Here is a 19,576-nt window from a genome sequence, read left to right as displayed (position 1 = left end):
CACCCTCACCGATCAGAGATTTTCTTTTCCAAGCCATTAAGATTTAAGATATTTTGAGCCTGTTGATTCTTAGACATAGTCTTTTCAGATGGCATAGTCTCTCTTTTTTTTAATTTTTAAAAAAATGTTTTTATTTATTTTTGAGAGAGAGAGAGAGAGAACCAGCAGGGAAGGGGCAGAGAAAGAGAGGGAGGCAGAGCATCCAAAATAGGCTCTGCACTGACAGCAACTAGCCCGATGCAGGGCTCAAACTCAGGAACCATGAGATCATGACCTGAGCCGAAGGCAGACACTTAACCAACTGAGCCACCCACGCGCCCCTAGTCTCTATTCATTTAATCTGAGGTTTGATGTCAGGTAATTCTTATACCTCCTCGTTTCGTATCTCTGATGCACCCTGGTGCACCTGTTTGCGTCCGCTGGGTATGGATGGGCTGGGGATATGTAAAGAACTTTTGCCTCAGAAGGCATTGGACGTGGCATTAGATTCTAAGCGTGCTGCTGGCATCTCCTTTCTGTTTGCCCTTACGGCACCATAAATGCCCAATGGAACAAAGGTTAAAATATGATGACTCAAACTATCAACATGCTAGGAGAAAACACAGGAAACAAATTTATCATCTCAGAGTAACAAAGGTCTTCTTAAAGTATGACATGGAATTTGAAGCTGTAAAAGAAAAGCACATTAAATAAATTCCCGCCCAAATAAATACATTTCTACATAAAGAAAAACCACCTTAAGCTAACTCAAAAGAAACCCAACAAACTGAAAGCCTTTTGCAATGCATATTACACACAAAGGCCTGTTTTCTAAATGTATAAAGAGTTTCTATGAATCTATAAGAAAAAAAAACTACACAATAGAAAAATGGAAAGAAAATGTGAATAGAATTCACAAAAAAAGAAGTACAAATGGGTCTTTGTAGTATCCATGCTTCTAGCTTTTGTAGAGTTGCTGCTTTGACATTTGTACTATGTGACTATGCTGGCCGGATACACCTTGTTCTAGACAACCTGATAATATGCCTGAGTCACCTTGCCTTGGCCTCCTGCCTCCCTTATTGTCCCCCTCCCCCACTTTGAGAGGAATCCTCCTTCCAGAGGTATACTTTCAAATGCAAACCAGCCAATCCAGAGTCCACACTCTCAACCGGCTCCTTATTAGGTTCTCACATTCAGGCCACTATACACTTTCCCTTATCACTACACCCCCACACTCCTACCCCTGCCCCATGCCAAGTACCAAATAACTAGGGACAGCCCCAGAGTGACAAAGATCAAAAAGTTAGATAGCACACAGTGCTGGTGTGAGTAAAGACACATTCATTTATTGTTTCTGGAAATATAAATTATTACAGCCTCTATGGAGAGCACTTTAGCAATGATAACAAGATCAGAAAACACAGGATTCGTGATCTGGCAATCCTACTTGTAGGTATATCTTCAAAAGAATTGAAAGCAAGGATCTTGAAGAGATATTTGTACACCTGTTGATAGCAACATTATTCACAATAGCCAAGAGGTGGAAATCACCCAAGTGTCCATAGACAGATGAATGGATACACAAAATGTGGTATATACATACAATGGAATATTATTGAGTCTTAAAATGGAAAGAAATCCTGTCACATGCTGTAATATCAGTTTGAACCACGTGGGTCCACTTACACATGGAGTTTTTCAATAAACACAGTAAGGTGCTTATAATGTATTTTCTCTTCCTTATGATTTTCTTAGTAACACTCTTTTTCTCTAATTTACTTTATTGTAAGAATACAGTGTATAATACATATAATGCAAAATATGTGTTCATCAACTATGTCATTAGTAAGGCCAGCAGTAGGCTATTAGTAGTTAAATTTTGGGGGAGCCAAGCTATATGTAGATTTTCAACTGTGCAGGAGGATTGGCACCCCTGATCCCCATGTTGTTCAAAGTCAAATGTATATTCAAATAGTTCTTGGGTTTCTGAAGGTACTGTTTCACAAGATGCACATTCTCTACTGAGAGCGACAAGCTTTCAAAAACCAACTTACTTTATCTCCCAAGAACTTTCTCAAAGGAGAAAACTATACCATTAAGTATTTCTTCCTAATCCTTATTTTAAAAAGCAACATCTGGGGCACCTGGGTGGCTCAGTCAGTTAAGTGTCTGACTTTGGCTCAGGTCATGACCTCATGGTTCATGAGTTCGAGCCCCGCATCGGGCTCTGTGCTGACAGCTCAGAGCCTGGAGCCTGCTTCAGATTCTGTGTCTCCCTCTCCCCCTGTCCCTCCCTTGCTTGTGCGCTCTCTCTCTCTCTCTCTCTCAAAAATACATAAATATATTAAAAAAATAGAAAGCAACATCCATTTGCAGTGACAACTAAAAAAACAAGCATCTGAATATAGATTATTATTTCTAATATTTAATCGCTTTGCTACAACAGTTTAGCTAAAGAATCAAAGAAAAATACAGAGGTAATTCAAATTTTATTAAACATATAATGAAAAATAAACACAAGCAGGCACACATACACAAGCTAGGTCCTCATTATGTCTGTAAAAGAATCAAAAAAGAGAAAGGGAAATTAAGGACAATTAACCACACAGATGAAGGGTCAGATGAGCTGCCTGGGGCAAGGCCGCTGTGGCATTTTCCTCTGGTTCCCAGCCCTAAGTCTAGCCTGTGCTCCATGCTCAGTAAAGATTTTTAGAATGAGTAAAGGAAAATAATCTCCAAAAGGAGGCAGAGGAGCTACCAATTTTTTTTTGTCCCCGATTTTCAACTCTTTTCTGACTCTCACTTGCTACTGATCACAGCCTGTTCAGATGGCAGAGTTTTCCAACAATACCTCAGATTCCTGGCCAGAATCAATCTTCATGTTTTTCATTTTTAAAAGTGCCAAGGATGCACCTGGGTGGCTTGGTTGGTTAAACGTCCGACTTCAGCTCAGGTCATGATTTTGTAGTTGGTGGGTTCGAGCCCTGCGTCGGTCTCTGTGCTGACAGCTTAGAGTCTGGAGTCTGCTTCTGATTCTGTGTCTCCCTCTCTCTCTGCCCCTCACCCGCTCACACTCTGTCTCTCTCTCTCAAAAGTAAAATACACATTAAAAAATTTTAATAAAAAAATTAATAAAAGTGCCAAGTATAAGGATCCCCTAACATGGAACTTTCTTTTCTGTGCCCCTGGACTCCTGCAGTGTACGATTTTGCTGATTGAATTTAAGGGTGTTACTCTACTTTGCAAAGTGGAATATGGCTTGTATTCTTACGATCCTCATATAAACCTTTAATCTTTGTAAATAGGTATCAGCCATGTCAATATCCCAAATGTTTAAGTGCATTCCAGGCACCTCCCAAAGTCTTTTTCCATACTGGAAAGATTTTTAAATTTCCACCTGACTGTCAGACTAAAACAAAAACCAAAAACTTTATGGGAAACATGAACCTATCTGTATTATTTAATAAATTATCAGTCTGTTTAAAGTTTCTTGACAGCCAAAAAAAGATCTTGAAAAATTATTCTTGCAAGGCTGCCTGGATATCTAAAGGAAAAGTGAACAGAGGCCAACAATAGCAAGACTTGTAGAAAGATTTAAAAAAGAAATTTAGTAGTTTTTTTTTAATGCATATCCTCTGTGTACAGCTATTAATAAAGTGTGATAACTAAGAAAAGGAGAAGGAAGCTAAGGAGAAATATTTAAATAGAACATTAAATATTTATCTTTATTTTTTCTTTTAATATACAGTTTACTTGAAAAGTCAATTTGTAAAATCCTAAAAGAGTAGTGTTTAAATGTATGAATGTCAAGTGAAGAATGTCATCAGATGAGATGTGCGCTAAGGTAGGACACAGGAGATAGCGTTCCTTCTGTGGTTCTGCATCTGTCTGGTTGTGCAACCCAGCAAGTGTCAACGTTTTTAGAACTTTAAGATAAAAATAATATCTTAAAATTCCTATTCCTTATAGAATCCCTATGAGAATTAAATTACATACTTAAAACTATGTTGACTAAGTTCCTTGAGTGTGGGGATCTTATGTTTTCATCTTTGTAAGCAGTTACTTGATTAATTCATGTATGAAAGAAACAGGGATCATTTTCATTCGTGAAAAAATTTTCAATTTCATTACAGATTATCTCAGGAAACTCCTTAGTACCGATAGGGGGTCAAGCCTAGAAAATGAAGGAAGCTTTGGTAGCATCAGAAAATCACCAATGTTTTCAGTAACTACTTGAAACTTTTTTATTAAAAATTCCTAGGCTTATTTAATCTGTTACGAGTCTTAGGAGAACAAAATGTATAACAAATGAGAAAGTATCTTTTGAACATGTGACTAGGGAATTAAATGATGGCCATGGTAAAAGGTGCCGTTAAATATACATAAAAAGTAATGTGCAATTTTTTCAGAAGGCAATCTGAATACTATTGAGAACCTGTTATGTCTAGATATCCAGCCCAAGGACTTCCCTGGGAAGTTCATGACCCACATATTGGACATTCCTTTCAGGCCTGTTTCTTCTGAATTCTCTGTCACTTAGAATGTCATATTCCAGCCACTTTCCTAAATCGGAAATCCAAGCATCAGTTCAGACTTTTTCTTCTTTCTCACTCCACTCCCCCCATCTATTTAGACACTAAGTCCAGCATTTTCTACTTCCTTAATATCTCTCCTATATATATTCTGTCCTTTTCTCCACTGCCCCTGCCTTGATTCAGTGTCTCCTTACATCTTATCATGGTCACTGAAATGCCATTCTAATTGGTGATATGGCAGGAATGGAACAGAGACAAATTTAATAGATGTTTAAGAGAACCAATTGATAGAATACAGGAAGAAAACTAGGTTTGGGAGAAGAATAATGAATTTAGTTCTGAGCATGTTTAGCTCAAGGTGCCTTGGGGTCATCTGGGAAAGATATTCCCAGTACGTGCACGTATGGGTGTGGGCAAAGCCTAAGGACAGAACAGTGGGTTCATAGTGAACACCATGGATATGGCAGGAATGTCCCCTCTCATGTCCTACTCCTCCAAAAAGCTTTTTCCAGATCTCATTCCCACAATGATTATTCCTTCCATTCAATTCTAGTAACTCTAATTGCACCTTCCAGTTTCACAATGATATGTTGCTTTTTGTTGATATTTAATATTTCAACTCCCCCCCCCCCAAATTAAGCTTCTACAGAATAGTAACCTTTGATATGCCCTATGCCTGTGAATGCCTATGGCGTCTAGGGTGACTGGCAAGAGGCTCAAGGGACACCCCCTGCCCCCCGGTTGCAGGAAACATGGATCTTGATCTGAGTGGGAATATGGCAAGAATGAAGAACAGATAAATCCAAGAGATATTGAGAGAGGTATTTAACTCTCAAACTGACAAAGAGAATACAGGAGGAGAATTAGGATTGGGCGAAGAATGATGAATTTGGTTCTGAACACATTGGTTATAGGACTATGTAAACATTCAACCAAGCTGTACACTGAATATTTGTGAGCATCACAAATGTATGTATGGTATATGATAACAAAAATAGTTTTGGATAACAAAAATGTTTAAAATAAAAGTAAAATAGAGCAGCATCAAATTTTCAATAAGACAAGGAAAGTCTGTGGCGTGTCAGGCCTCATACATAGGCAGCGATGGCAGAGTTGGGAAGCAGATGTCTAGCATTAACCCGCACAGTCTACTGACAGAAATCATGTGGCTTAATTCCCAAGCGCCACTTGGAATCTTCATCCCAAAAATCTGAATTTACACAGTGTAGTTCCTGCCCTGTTAGGTCTTATTGATTAATATAATCACAATGTCAGTGGAGAATTCTAAATTTTCCATGCAAAATATTACATGATGAGAAGATATTCAATAAATATGTTAAAGACATAGTAACACATGACAGGTGTAGCCTACAAATGCTGTAATAGTTGAGAGTTTGCAGAAGATGCTGGCAAAGTTTCTCCAAGAGGGACATGGGCATTAAGCTAGAAGGTCCTAAAAGGTAGGAACAGACACAGGGGTTGCAAAGTACAGCCTATGCAAGTATTTGATTTGATTTCTTTTTGTTTGAATGGCACAATCTTTCAAGAGATAATGTGACTAGACATATTTCTGGACAGCTGTAACCTTACATCATGCTTTGTGCATATGTGCCCGTTTCCTAGGCATCTGAATGTGGGAGAGTCCCTATGAAAGAGTGCAGCATAAAAAGAAGATCATGAGAGTCTAAGTGAATTATTAGATTGCACAAGTAGTTTGGGCCCACATCACTCAGTGCCATGAAAACCATCCTGAATGTATTCTGCAGGCAATGTTAACCAAGAGGGTGACCCCTGTGTATTTCAGTAGTGTGGGCCAGTTGTGTGACTAGCATTAATAACAATAAATACTGTAAGCAGCTTCTGGTTCTTTCAATGTGATGCCAAGCATCTGGACCTTTGGAAGTGAATTTCTGCCTGCTTTCTTTCAGTTGCAATCTGAACTCTTGCTATTCTGCAGAGAAGGCTTCTGTTTAGATAACCGAAGGAGGGAAACTTATATAAAGTAGGTTAAAAATTTTGTTGAGACTCATAAATCTTAGAGGAGTGTTGAAATGATTAGCAAATAAAGCTATAGATGCCAAGAGGAACAGTTTTAGTGGTGCTTCTTATGGAAATAAAGTTGTTTGAAACCAATAACCATTCTGCAAGGTTGTGCTGGCTTGAGGAACAGTTGTCATGCAATGAAATTACTGATTTAATTACTGATATAATTTTTCACCACTCAAAAGGGTAGGTAAGACAGTTCTTTGACATTATAATGTAAGGTATTCACTTTATCAGGGGCTGGTCATATCCAATGTTTAAGAACTATAATTTATGCATACATGTATGCTGAGAGATTGAGATATTTAATTGTTATATTGCAGACTAACATGCAGGAGAGGTTGTCCTGAGTTCTCCTTTGACTGTACAAAAGAAATCTTTCATGATTATTTATCTGTGCCTTAAAAAACTTGATCATAATTTTTATTATTAGCATAACTTTTGGTAGAAATAAACTCTAGTTTAGCCTTATGTTTTATTTGATAGAATTATTAAGGGTAGTGGTATAAAAGTACAAATTCTATTGCAAAAAGTTGGACATATGATGGATTTTAGCAGAAACAGAGAACCCTGGTCACTTAAAAATATTGAGACTAGAGATGTGGATTCATGGTTTTAAATATGTAAATATAGATATAGAAATAGATATGTTTGTAGATAAATATATTCATGCATCCATTGCCTAGCTCTGTCTGCTGAGAGGACTTAGAAGCAGTGACAGACCAGTAGCAATGGACATACCCAGCATTGAGATATTAGTTTGCAAATATATCTTTCTCCACTAAAAGGAACCAGGGATCTTTGAGAAATGGCTGATTCCAGGGTTAGAGCAAAGAAAATGCAAGATGAGCCTGGAACATATTCTTATAACAGAAAGTAAAGAACTACACAAAGAATCATAGGGTCATGTCAAAAGGACAAGTGAGCCTTCCTGAAGAGGTGTATACTGGCCAAATCCAGGACAATTGAAATGTCAAAATGAATAATGATAGTAATGGATTATAACCCACTGAAAAGAAAAAGAACTCATAGGTCTAGAAAGATAGATAGATGGATAGAGAGATAGAGATAGATGGGGAAAAGGTAGATAGAAAGAAGGGAAGGTTCTTCCTTACAGTTGGAAGCCAACTAATAAATGTAGAAGGAATAACGGAAGTAGACAATCATCATTTGGCAACTATCATAATAATAACTGATTTGGGCAAGTATCATCAAGAAATATATAACTAGTAGGTGAAGATTTTAGGAGGAGTAGGATACTTAAATAGACTCAGAGTATCTCCCCATAGGTACTTACTAATTTCAAACAGAAAAACAACACCTTTACTGAGGAGAAAACTGATGGAAGTCACCACCTTAACCAAGTGATCAAATTAATACCACCAATAATGGGACAAGTTGACATTGTGTGTTCCTGATAGGACATTTGTATATATAAAATAAAATCTCAACAGTGGTGGCAGCTATTGTTTGAAATATTTACACCTACAAAATATTTGGGTGGGATTTGGTTTTGCTTCTTGGTTTTGAATAAATTCTGATTTTGTTCTAAGACTTTCTAAGCTTATTTCTATTATGACTATCAACTTACTTAGATGTTTTATTCAGTTATATCCACATAACGTTAATGTCCAGAATTCAGATGTTCTGTAAAATACTTTCTAAAGTAGAGTTCTCAAGCATGACAAGGTAACAGTTGCATATATAGTCAGTTACTATTTAAAAAAAAAAAACCCTCTCCTCGTATATAGACATTTCCTAAATGTTCATCTTGGTTTTTTTTTATTAGAAAATCAGACAAAAATCAGACAAAAATCCTATTTCCCTTTTTGTTTCTCTGCTAATAGGAAAGAGTGGATTTTAATGCCCTACTGCTCTAGCTACATTTAGTTAGGTAAATGCGTATTTTTCTATCATTGGATGTCAAGATCTTTTATCTTCATTTTATGGAAGTAAATGTAGTGTATTCAATAATGAAAGGAATTGCCCCTTTTATTTCATTTACAAACCTATGGAATGTACTTAACGGAGCACATATATGCAAATATTTATTATGCTATAAAAATGTCAGAACCTACACCACTGTGTTCATCCAGGATTGTAGGATAAGATTTTGGAAGAGAGGGTGGGGATTATTTTATTTTCAAGTGCTTCAAACGATACATATTGCCTACAGGTTACATGTAATAAACCATTTTGATAATAATATTAGCTTCACCTGAATTTTAAGTAGATAATGATTCAGGTCTTAGTATAGTAATATGTAAAGAGAAACATACCTCGTGCAGACAAATGAAAGCTGGAGTTGTAGCTAAATCAACAAACCGTTCATCTTGGATGTTAATTGTGGGTGCTATGGCATAAACGGGGTCCTTTTGATCCTTTTCATCTTTTTCCTCTTCCTCTTCTGGTTCTGTGTCTGTAGTACTGTCTTCCATTTTTCACAATTCTAAAATAAATCATTCCATTTTCAGCTATTTCAGGATGTCATCGCTTATAAAGTAAAATGGGTGGAAAATAATAAAAGCAAGCAAAAGTCAACTGGAGTAAGCTAGCCTCCAATGAAATTATAGGTCAGGAAAGTTGGCTATGGATAAATTATTATAAAGACTATTTTGTTGTAAAGATACACTCCATTGCTACATTCAAATCAAGAATTCTTTTTTTTTTTTAATTAAAAAAGTGTTTATTTATTTTGAGAGAGAGAGAAAGACGGAGTGTGAGCAGGAGAGGGGCATAGAGAGAGGGAGACAGAGAATCCGAAACGGGCTCCAGGCTCTGGCTACCCAGGTGCATCTCAGATCAATAATTCTAATTTTTTTAAATGTTTATTTATTTTTGAGACAGAGACAGAGTGTGAACAGGGGAGGGGCAGAGAGAGAGGGAGACCCAGAATCCGAAACAGGCTCCAGTCTCTGAGCTGTCAGTACAGAGCCCGACGCGGGGCTCGAACCCACCAACTGTGAGATCGTGACCTGAGCCGAAGTCAGACACTTAACCAGCTGAGACACCCAGGCGTCCCAATAATTCCAATTTTTAAAAGCAGGCTATTGTTGCATTACTTGGAGAAAAATGATATGAATAGAATGTAAGTTCCATGAGAGCAGAGACTTAATTTTATTTGAGTTGGCACTCAATCACTATTCATTGATTGGGTAAATACCTGTAACTTCCACTCTTAAAATATAACAAAAAGTTAATTCAAATTAGTTTTGGGGAAATAAATGCCAACACACTGTGGTGGTCCACACTGCCTGAGGCACACACCTGTGCACCTGCGCAACAGGCTAATTGCTCAATACCTGAACTGCCTGCTATGGCCACAGCTTGGGCCGATTCCCCACCACCTTGACTATCTCTGCTGTTACTTGTGTGCTCAACTGTCCCATCAGGCTTCGCTTACAAAACAGGAGCTCAAGAATAAAATTAAGGATATTAAGGTGGTGACACTAGAGCATTAAACCAAGTTCAGGGCCCTTTAATACACACATACTTTTTTTCAGTGCCATAAAGCAGTGTTTTAAAAGAAACTGTTGTTATTGAGGCATCACAATGCTTTGATTTCGGCAGTTAATTATAGTTTATTGTTTAAATCTTCAAGGAGCTGAAAAGGTTTGATTATATAATCTAGATGTGTTTATGTTTATAAGCAAAAATATGTACGTTCAATCATTTCACGATGAAAAATGTTAATGACTATCCCAGAAAAGTATCTCCTTCAGAGCATTAGACCATACCTGTGAATTTTAGCTTTATTTCAAATAAAAATGAAAGTAACAATATTTCAAACCAAAAACAGTATAATGAATCCTCAAGTGCCCATCAATCAACTTCAATACATATCGAATCCTGAGCAATTTTTGTTTTATCCAAACCCTTCCACTTACCCCTCCACTCTCCATATTATTTTGAAGCAAAACCTAGACCCTTAGACTTAATAATATAGCCAAAGAACTCCCTAACAACATGCAGAGACAGCCCTCAGGCCACTGCAGAGCTGCCCAGCACACTTTGCAAAGATGTGCCATAGCTATTCAAATCATTCCCACATTATAAAAACAGGGGATGTTTCCAGTTTTCTGCTATCATAGTTTTTTTTTGCACAGCGTAGTACATATATTTTTTTAAAATATATATTTAAAAGCTCTTGGAATTTTCATAATCAAGATGGCATTGACTTTCAAAACTTAATTTCAGGGTTGCCTGGGTGGTTCAGTCAGTTAAGCATCCGGCTAGTCAGTTAAGTGTCTGACTTCAGTATAGGTCATGATCTCGCCATTCTGAGTTCCAGCCCCGCAGTGGGCTCTGTGCTGACAGCTCAGAGCCTGGGGCCTGCTTCAGATTCTGTGTCTCTGTCTCTCTCTCTCTGCCCCTCCCACCCTTGCACTCTGTCTCTATCTCTATCTCTCAAAAATGAACATTAAAAAAGTTAAAAAAAAAACTTAATTTCAGGGGTGCCTGGGTGGCTCAGTCAATTAAGTGTCTACTTCAGCTCAGGTCATGATCTCATGGTTCATGAGGTCAAGCCCCACCTTGGGTTCTCCACTTTCAGCACAGAGCCCACTTCAGACCCTTTATCTCCCTCTCTTTCTGCCCCTCCCCAGCTCGTGCACTCTTTTTCTCTCTGTCAAAAATAAACATTATATATTTGAACTTAATTTCAGGCAATCTTCTCAAAGCCACTGCACTTTAAATATGGTAAAGCTTACCTAGGCAACAAAAGAAGGGCACTATGCTGAATTTGTACAGATTTCTCAGTCTCCTGAAGTTTTCAGTCTCTATTATCTTGAAAACATTCCAAATATTTTAAAGCAGGTAAAACATTAAACAGAGGGAAGCAACTAAAAGACACTATAACAGAGTTCTGATACACATTATCAGACAAACTTTGACCTTTAGAAAAGAAAAGGGAGAGTGAGTAGGGAAGTAAGAAAACACAACAGAGACAAATACAAAAGTCTCATGTGAATTTAAACCTAAAACACTAATTAATCTAATTAAATAACAGGTTGGAAAGGGCTTAAGTAGATAGCAAAGTTTAACGGAGAAAACAAATATTCAAGGATTCATTAATGTAGGATTGCAAAGCCCATTACATTAATATTACCATGCTGTTGGCAATATGATTGACAGCCATAAATAAAACAATAGAATAAAATACATTCTCAGTCTACAAGATATAACCAAGAGAACATTTATAAAACATCTTAAATTCCTGGTGTATGAGGAACGTAGCTATCCAGTATAGTAATTCTAGAGACGTATATCTCCCTAATACATAAGTCAATTAAGCAAATATTTACTGAGTTGTTTTATGAAGATCAAGAATTTACAAAAAGGCAAGTAATTTACAATACAGAGAGAGAAGGGAGTAGCTAGCTCTGTATCATACAAGGGAAGGTAAAATAAGCCTAAAGAAAAAGCAATGTTGGTAGGAAGGTAGATATGGCTTTAAAGGCAACTTGAAGCCTGAAATTTAGATTTTAATCTATAGTTGTTGGAAAACCATTACATTTTTTTTCTGCATCGAGGAGTTATCTGAGTTTGTAAAGATGTTGGTGACAATAAGAGGAATGTTTTTTTTTTAAATTTTTAAATGTTTATTTATTTTTGAGAGAGAGGGAGACAGAGTGCAAGTGGGAGAGGGGGAGAGAGAGAGGGAGACACAGAGTCTGAAGCAGGCTTCAGGCTGCAAGCTGTCAGCACAGAGCCCGAGGTGCGGCTCAAACTCACGAATGGTGAGATCATGACCTGAGCCGAAGTCGGAAGCTTAACTGACTGAGCCACCCAGGCGCCCCTACAATAAGAGGAATGTTTTAAAAAGGGTGTGAATTTGAAGGCAAGGAGACAATTTAGTGGCTATGAGTTAGCTCCCTTTGCTATGGGCAGGGGATAGATTCATTGGTGAGCTTTAACCAGACCAGGTGTCTAGCCTCAGGGGCACTCAGCGACTGGTGAGCAAGATAGAAAATAATCAGAGAATCACAGAGATAAATGTAAAAATAAATATAACTGAAACAGGTGCTATGCAAGCATGCACTGCAGAAGCAAGGTAACCATGTGCTGCACATTTCCAGCAGGCGCCATTTCCTGAAAAATGGCAAAATGGTGCAGGGAGGAAGCCTGATTGGAAGGTTAGATGCTGAGAACCCAAGCCGAGGCAATACCATGCTATGCCGTAGGAGTCTGAAGAGGAGGAGAGGACGTGGTTTTGTGGGTCTTTCTAGAAGGGAGAAGACAGGTACTGATCTTCGACACAGAAAAGCAAAAGACTAGTGAACCCTGAGCTCCTGTATAATTCACACTTTGTCTCAGGGTTAAAAGATAAAGCCAAAATAGGAAGCTTCACAAAGAGTAATTAGGTAATGAATATTGCAGGATATGCCTTGTTTTGTAAGACACAGCACTGCTTCCTCTTCTCTAAAGCTAAAGAAGTGATCATCATTTTGTGTTTTGATTTTGAACTCTTAAGGAAAGTTTTCTTGACAGTTACAAGCAGCACATGCCAAAAAACATTACATGCACAAGGGAATGGGGTAGGATACACCAAGGATGTGTGTTTTTGAAGGTAAAAGGGCAATGCTTACTTCTAGAAAGATACAGCAGGAAACCACACTGGCGTTTGATATTATTTACCACTGAACCAGCACAAGATTTGCTCATTTTAGAATAGCAGGATATAATGCAAAGTCCAAAACGATATGGTCCTACACTGAACCTGAGCATTCTTTTTCATAATTTAGTTCTTCTGTCCACCCTGGAAACAGGATCACATGCTCCTTTCCCCAGCAGGGCATTGCTAGAGGTGAGTTACAGGACAGTTTCTGCAGTGACTTAGAGCCATACCTGTTGGAGGAAGGGAGATGTCTGGGATGCCTATTTTGTTTGCTTGTTTCAGTTTACTATACTTATTTAAAAACATAGACATGGTAAAATGGGATTACAAAAATTGTGGTATATTTAAAGCTGTATCAGTGTTTCTCTGTGATTGTATGCATATTCCCTTTTAGGGATAAGGCTAAAAGTCAACACTGAAGGCCCTTTGTGAGAGGCCACTGGTCCACATATGACAGGCTCAGAACATAGGGCAGCCGGTCCCATATGTGTCCTCCAGTTCACTCAGATCCATTTAATCCAACAACAACATCACCACAGGACACCACCAGCTTGGGAGTCCTAAATGCAACAGATAAAATTATTGCACATATTCACGTCTAGCTCTTTTATTCATGTACAATTATACAATGCACATTATTAGAGAAAGACAAGATGCGACTTGAAACATTTTTTTAAAGATAGACAGATTTCAGATCATGTTTTTAAAAAGGGGGGTAGAAAAGCTTTGTCATTCAAAGGCCCAACAAATCAAACCACAACTTCTTTCTGTTCCTGAAAAAAAGGAAAAGAAAAAAAAAACTTTGCAAAAAAACCCAATCTGGCACAGAAAAAAATAAAACCACTGCAGATCAGTATGTACAGATAAAATCTACCTCATAACTGAAGTGTCAAAGCAACAAAGTAGGTTAAAAACATACATACACATAAAAGAAAACTCTTGAGAGGAAGCTCCAAGAGCATATTGAGGCTTTAAGATTTTTTAATGTTTATTTATTTTTGAGAGAGAGAGAGAAAGAAAAAGAATGTGAGCAGGGGGAGGGGTGGAGAGAGAGGGAGACACAGAATCTGAAGCAGGCTCCAGGCTCTGAACTGTCAGCACAGAGCCCAATGCGGGGCTCAAACTCACAACAGCGAAATCATGACCTGAGCCAAAGTGGGACGCTCAACTGACTGAGCCACTCAGGAGCCCCTATTGAGGCTTTAAAGTACATGTTCACAGTATTAGATAGTTAAATCTTAAATTATATGCATGTGTAACCAGTGAGGAACCTGTTCACTGCCCATGAGCGTAGAGAACCAAAGACTCTGTTATAGGTTAAGGAAGCTGAGAGCGCTAGGCCTTCTCCCAACTCATTTCACTTAGTCCTTTTGCATTCCTTTGAACCTTCCAACACCAAACACAGACCCAAGGAAAGTTATTCACCCTCTTTTTAAAACTTCTTACATTTTCTCTTCTTTTTCTCAGAAACCCACACAGTCAAGATGAGCTCCATAGTACTCATTTCTGAGTGAGTCAGGATGGGAAGCACCATCCATGTGGAGACTGTCATAGAAACAGACATGATTCTTGTCTCTATCATATGCTCCTGGTTGCCCTCACCAACATGCGGGCACTGCTGCTGGGTGGTCACTCACCTGTGCACTTACTAATAACAGCATTTATATAGCCCTTGACAGTTTAAGCAAAGCTTTCCTTCATATTATTTCACTTTATTCTTATGACAACCATGTTCGTAACTATTATTATCTCCATTTTATAGAAGAGGAAACTGAAGGTCACAGAATATAAGTGATATGCCCAAGATCACACAGCCATAAATGGCAGTATTTATTCAAACTCATGTCCGCTGGCTCCAAATCCCTTACCCTTTTCTATTATACCATATAGGCCTCTTGCCATGGCCTTGGTAAAGCCCTTTCCTCCTGGCCTCCAGTAATGTAAAACAGGATCAAGGATCAGACTGGCTAATGCAATTTGACTTCTGTCCCTGTAAAGGTTTAAGCTAAAACCCCTTTAGCAAACAGCAGGCCAATATAAGGTAAGTCAATTAAAGACAACTTAGTTCTTGTAGAGCAGTGATTACTAGGCAGTCCATGAGGTGGTAAGACTGAGCTGTGCAAAACAATGAGCTGTAGAACTTGTTGCTATAGTTACAAACCAAAGGAAAGCTTTCACCTCCACAAAGTGTGGCAAGAAACACTGGTCTTATATCTGCAATAATTTATAGTCATTCTGCAAGTCCAGTCAGGCTTCAGAAATTCAAAGATGCCTGAGAGGCCCCCACAGTTCCCTTAATGGTTTCCAAATAATTTGGTAGTGAGTAGAAACTGAGCTCCAAATCCTGTGGGAGGTTTAGAATGTTTAAGTAGGTCTGAAGTTGACAGTGTTTCAGGAGGTCTGTGAAGCAGAGATTCTATGTTTGTGTGTGATCTAGAATCTTCACATTGCAGGCCATTCCTTACTTTTGCTATAAAAATGTCCATGTTTTTCAAATCTACTTCCGCCTTTGTTTGAATTTTTAGAAGCATATCTGAAAGCACATTCATAACAATACCAGTCAATATGTCCTACTAATTAGGCCATTGCCTTGCAAACCTGCTCTTTTAATTTACCCCTTTCCTCTCCCCCATACCCTAGTCTGTAGGAACTGTGAATCTAGATGGGTCTTTTTCCTTAGCAAAGAACTTCATTTAGTATGGGCTATCCCTGCTTCCCATCTGCAACAGCCCTGGCTCTTCCCTTCCTTCTTGTCGTTGTCGTCGTCGTCGTCGTGCTCCTCCTCCTCCTCCTCCTCCTTCTCCTCCTGTTATTTCATCAAAGACTGGGATTAGTGGCTTTAACTTAGTCTACCAGGATGACAACATGGAGTAATGGAAATGAATAGCCTGAAGTTAATCAATTCAGGGTTGAATTTCATTCTTCCCTTTCCTGTGTGAGCTTGGGCAAGATATTCATCCTCTAAGTGGATATTTCCTTTACTGCAAGATGATTTAAGGGTTGTTGTGAAGATTAAATGGAACAAAATCTCAGCCCAGACCCAGCATGATCAATCATTAGTTCCATTTTCAGCCCTTCTTTCTTCTTGGGAGAATGGAGGCAGGGCTGAAAATTCCAAACTTCTAATCATGGTTTGTGCTCTCCTCAATACATGTTAGCTCCCTCCCACCAATTTTGGGTTCTTCTGTTTTCATGTGTAATGTGCCTTAAATGATTTTGACAGGGATCAAATAAACAGAGGTCAGCCTAGGACTGGATCAAATAATTTAGGAATCTATAGGTTGGACAAGGTGATCTGGGTCTTCTCTAGCATGAATTTGTCCCAGAATACCTCTTAAGATTTGGTGTAAGAGTCCTGGTAAGCCTAACCTTCAAATCCCACTATGAGACGTTTTAATGTAGGAAAAGAAAGACTATGTAGGATACTGAGTATTGCGGCAGGGTGGGGGTGGTGGGGGGCGAAGGGGAGCAAACAAAAAAAACCTTTAAAGTCCTTGAAAGAATATGTGTCAACTCTTAGGGCAGGCCCAGCTTTAGACCGTAAGTAGGCAAAGTTCCTTCTCCCATGTCTAGAAATTTCAGAGCCTCCTTTTCATTGCATAAGTACTTCCTGTTCTCAGGCTTCCCCTGGCCCTGGGCGGAACTCCACTTCAGTCTTCCTCCCTTTGGGCAGCATCCCTTACTCAATTTCTTTCCTTCCTGTAAAAGCAAAGGTTCTTATATTCATTATAGGGTTAGAAGAATATTTACCAAGCCAATTTTTCTACCTTACATTGGAAGAGGAAGTTAAAAATAAAATCTTTGCCAAACTCAATATCACAAGATTTTCCCCTATATTTTCTTCTGGATCTTTGATGCATTTTTTGTCTATTTCAAGTTTTTGTGTGTGGTGTGAAGGGTTGATATTCTTTTGGAGAGGAGAGGCATATGGATATCCAGTTGTTCCAGCACCATTTGTTAGGAAAAGTATCTTTGCCATTGAATTATCATGGCATCTTTCTCAAAAATTAAATCAGTCTATGGGGCGCCTGGGTGGCTCAGTCGGTTAAGCGTCCGACTTCAGCTCAGGTCACGATCTCGGGGTCCACGAGTTCGAGCCCCGCGTCGGGCTCTGGGCTGATGGCTCAGAGCCTGGAGCCTGCTTCCGATTCTGTGTCTCCTTCTCTCTCTGCCCCTCCCCCGTTCATGCTGTGTCTCTCTCTGTCTCAAAAATAAATAAACGTTAAAAAAAAATTAAATCAGTCTATTTCTATGTTCTCTCTTTTGTCCCATTGATTTATGTCTATTCTTACACCAATACAACATCGTATTAATTATCATAGCTCTGTAGTAAGTATTAAAAGGAGGTAGAATATGTCCTCAAACTTACTTCTTTTTTCAAAAATGTTTTAGCTATACTATGTACTTTTGTTCCCATATATAGTTAAATTTTTTTAATGTTTATTTTAATTTTGAGAGAAAGAGAGAGAGAGAGAGGCAGAGTGTGAGTGGGGGAGGTGCAGAGAGAGAGGGAGACACTGAATTAAAAGCAGGCTCCAGGCTCTGAGCTGTCAGCACAGAGCCCCATACAGGGCTTGAACTCACGAGCTGTGAGATCATGACCTGAGCCAAAGTCGGATGTTTAACTGACTGAGCCACCCTGGCGTCCCTCCCATATATATTTTAGAAGCGACTTGTCAATTTCTATTTTTTTAAAAAGCCTACTGCAATTTTGACTGAGCAATGAATCAATACATTAGTGTGGGGTGATATGCCATCTTAATGTTGAGTCTTATTGTTCCTCGAACATTCTCCCCACTTATTTAGATCATCTTCAGTTTCTTCAGCAATGTCTTATGGCTTTCAGAAGATAGGTCTTGTATATGTTTTGTTAAATGTATCCCTAAGTATTTCACATTTTGTATGCTATTGTATTATTTTTAAATTTCAATTTCCAAATGCCATTGTTAGTCCTTAGAAATACAACTGGTTTTGTTATTGACCTTGTGCCTTATAACCTTGTGAAACATTTTTATTAATTCAGTAGCTTTGCATAATATACCTTGGAACTTTCTACTGACATGATTGTGCTTTCTGCAAATAAACACAATTTTACTTCTTCATTTCCAACGTAGATTCCTTTTATTTCTTTGTATTGCCTTATTCCACAATGTAGGATCTCCAGTACAATGCAGAACAAAAATAGTGAGAGTGAACATTCTCTCTTTGTTCCACATCTTAACAGGGAAAGCATTCAGTCTTTTATAGTTAAGTATGGTATCAAGTGTAAGTTTTCATAGCTGCCTGTGGGGTGGAGGAAGTTTCCTCCTACTCCAAGTTCATGGAGAGTTTTTAACAGGAATGGGTAATGAATTTGGCTAATTTTTGTCAATGCATTGAGATGATCATATTTTTCAACAAATTATGCTGGAACAACTGGACATCCTTATGTAAAAGAATGCACACACCTCAAACCATACCTTGCATCATTTATAAAAAGTAAACTGAAATGAGGTACATACCTAAATGTAAAATCTACAGTAAAAAATGTTCAGAAGAAAACATAAGAGAAAATATTCACAACCTTGGTTTGGAGAAAGTTTTTTTTCCCCGAGATTTTTATAAATCATAAAGGTAAAAATAGATATTTTGGAATTTTTCACAACCTAGGAGATCTGCTCTTCAGAAGACGGTATTGGGAAACTGAAAACAAGTCACAGATAGGAAGAAAATATATGCAAACAATGTATCTGATAAAAGACTGGTATTGAGAAATACAAAGAAATCTCATCACTCAATAACAGGAAATCAAACAGACCAATTTTAAAAATGGGTAAAAGATTCGAACACATACTTAACCTAAGAAGATATACAAATGGCAAATAAGAATGTGAAAATATGCTCACTTCATTAGTAATTGGGGAAATGCAAATAAAAATCACAATGGGATATAATTACACACTTATTAGACTGTTTTAAAAAAAGTGACAATACCAAATGTTGGTGAGGACGTGGAGCAACTGGAACTCTCATGTACTGCTAATGAGAATACAAAACTGTATAGCTTCTTTGGAAAAGTTTACTTATTTCTTATAAAGCTAAACATACATTTATCAAATGACCCAGCCATTCATTCATATGTACTTATTCAAAGGAAATGAGGATATACATCTATTCAAAAGCTGTACACAAATGTTTATATTGGCTTTATTAATATTCACCCCAAATGGGAAATGCCCCAAACTGGAAACAGATTGTTTTCATACTGTTCATACAATGGAATTCAACTCAGAAATAAAAAAGAATAAACTACTGCTATATTCAACAACATGGGTGAATCTCAAATACATTACATTAAGTCAAAAGGCTATGTATTATATGATTCAATTTATATGAGTTTCTGGCAAAGGCAAAAGTATAA

General features: G+C 38.0%; 1 protein-coding gene across 2 annotated transcripts in view; it reads right to left on the bottom strand.

The window, feature by feature from the left end:
• Positions 1-19,576, bottom strand: part of CCDC146 (coiled-coil domain containing 146) — a 114,583-nt gene that overhangs the window by 89,462 nt on the left and 5,545 nt on the right. For both annotated transcript variants that reach the window (XM_042964970.1, XM_007083926.3), the window contains exon 2: positions 8,840-9,009. In XM_042964970.1, coding sequence (XP_042820904.1) covers positions 8,840-8,998 — 159 coding nt within the window. In that variant the 5' untranslated portion in view covers positions 8,999-9,009. The remainder of the gene's footprint in view (positions 1-8,839; positions 9,010-19,576) is intronic.

This window comes from Panthera tigris, chromosome A2, assembly GCF_018350195.1.
Source record: "Panthera tigris isolate Pti1 chromosome A2, P.tigris_Pti1_mat1.1, whole genome shotgun sequence".
NCBI classification, from domain to species: domain Eukaryota; kingdom Metazoa; phylum Chordata; class Mammalia; order Carnivora; family Felidae; genus Panthera; species Panthera tigris.
The sequence above is the reverse complement of the archived record's forward strand: the minus strand, read 5'-3'. Positions and strand labels throughout refer to the sequence as shown.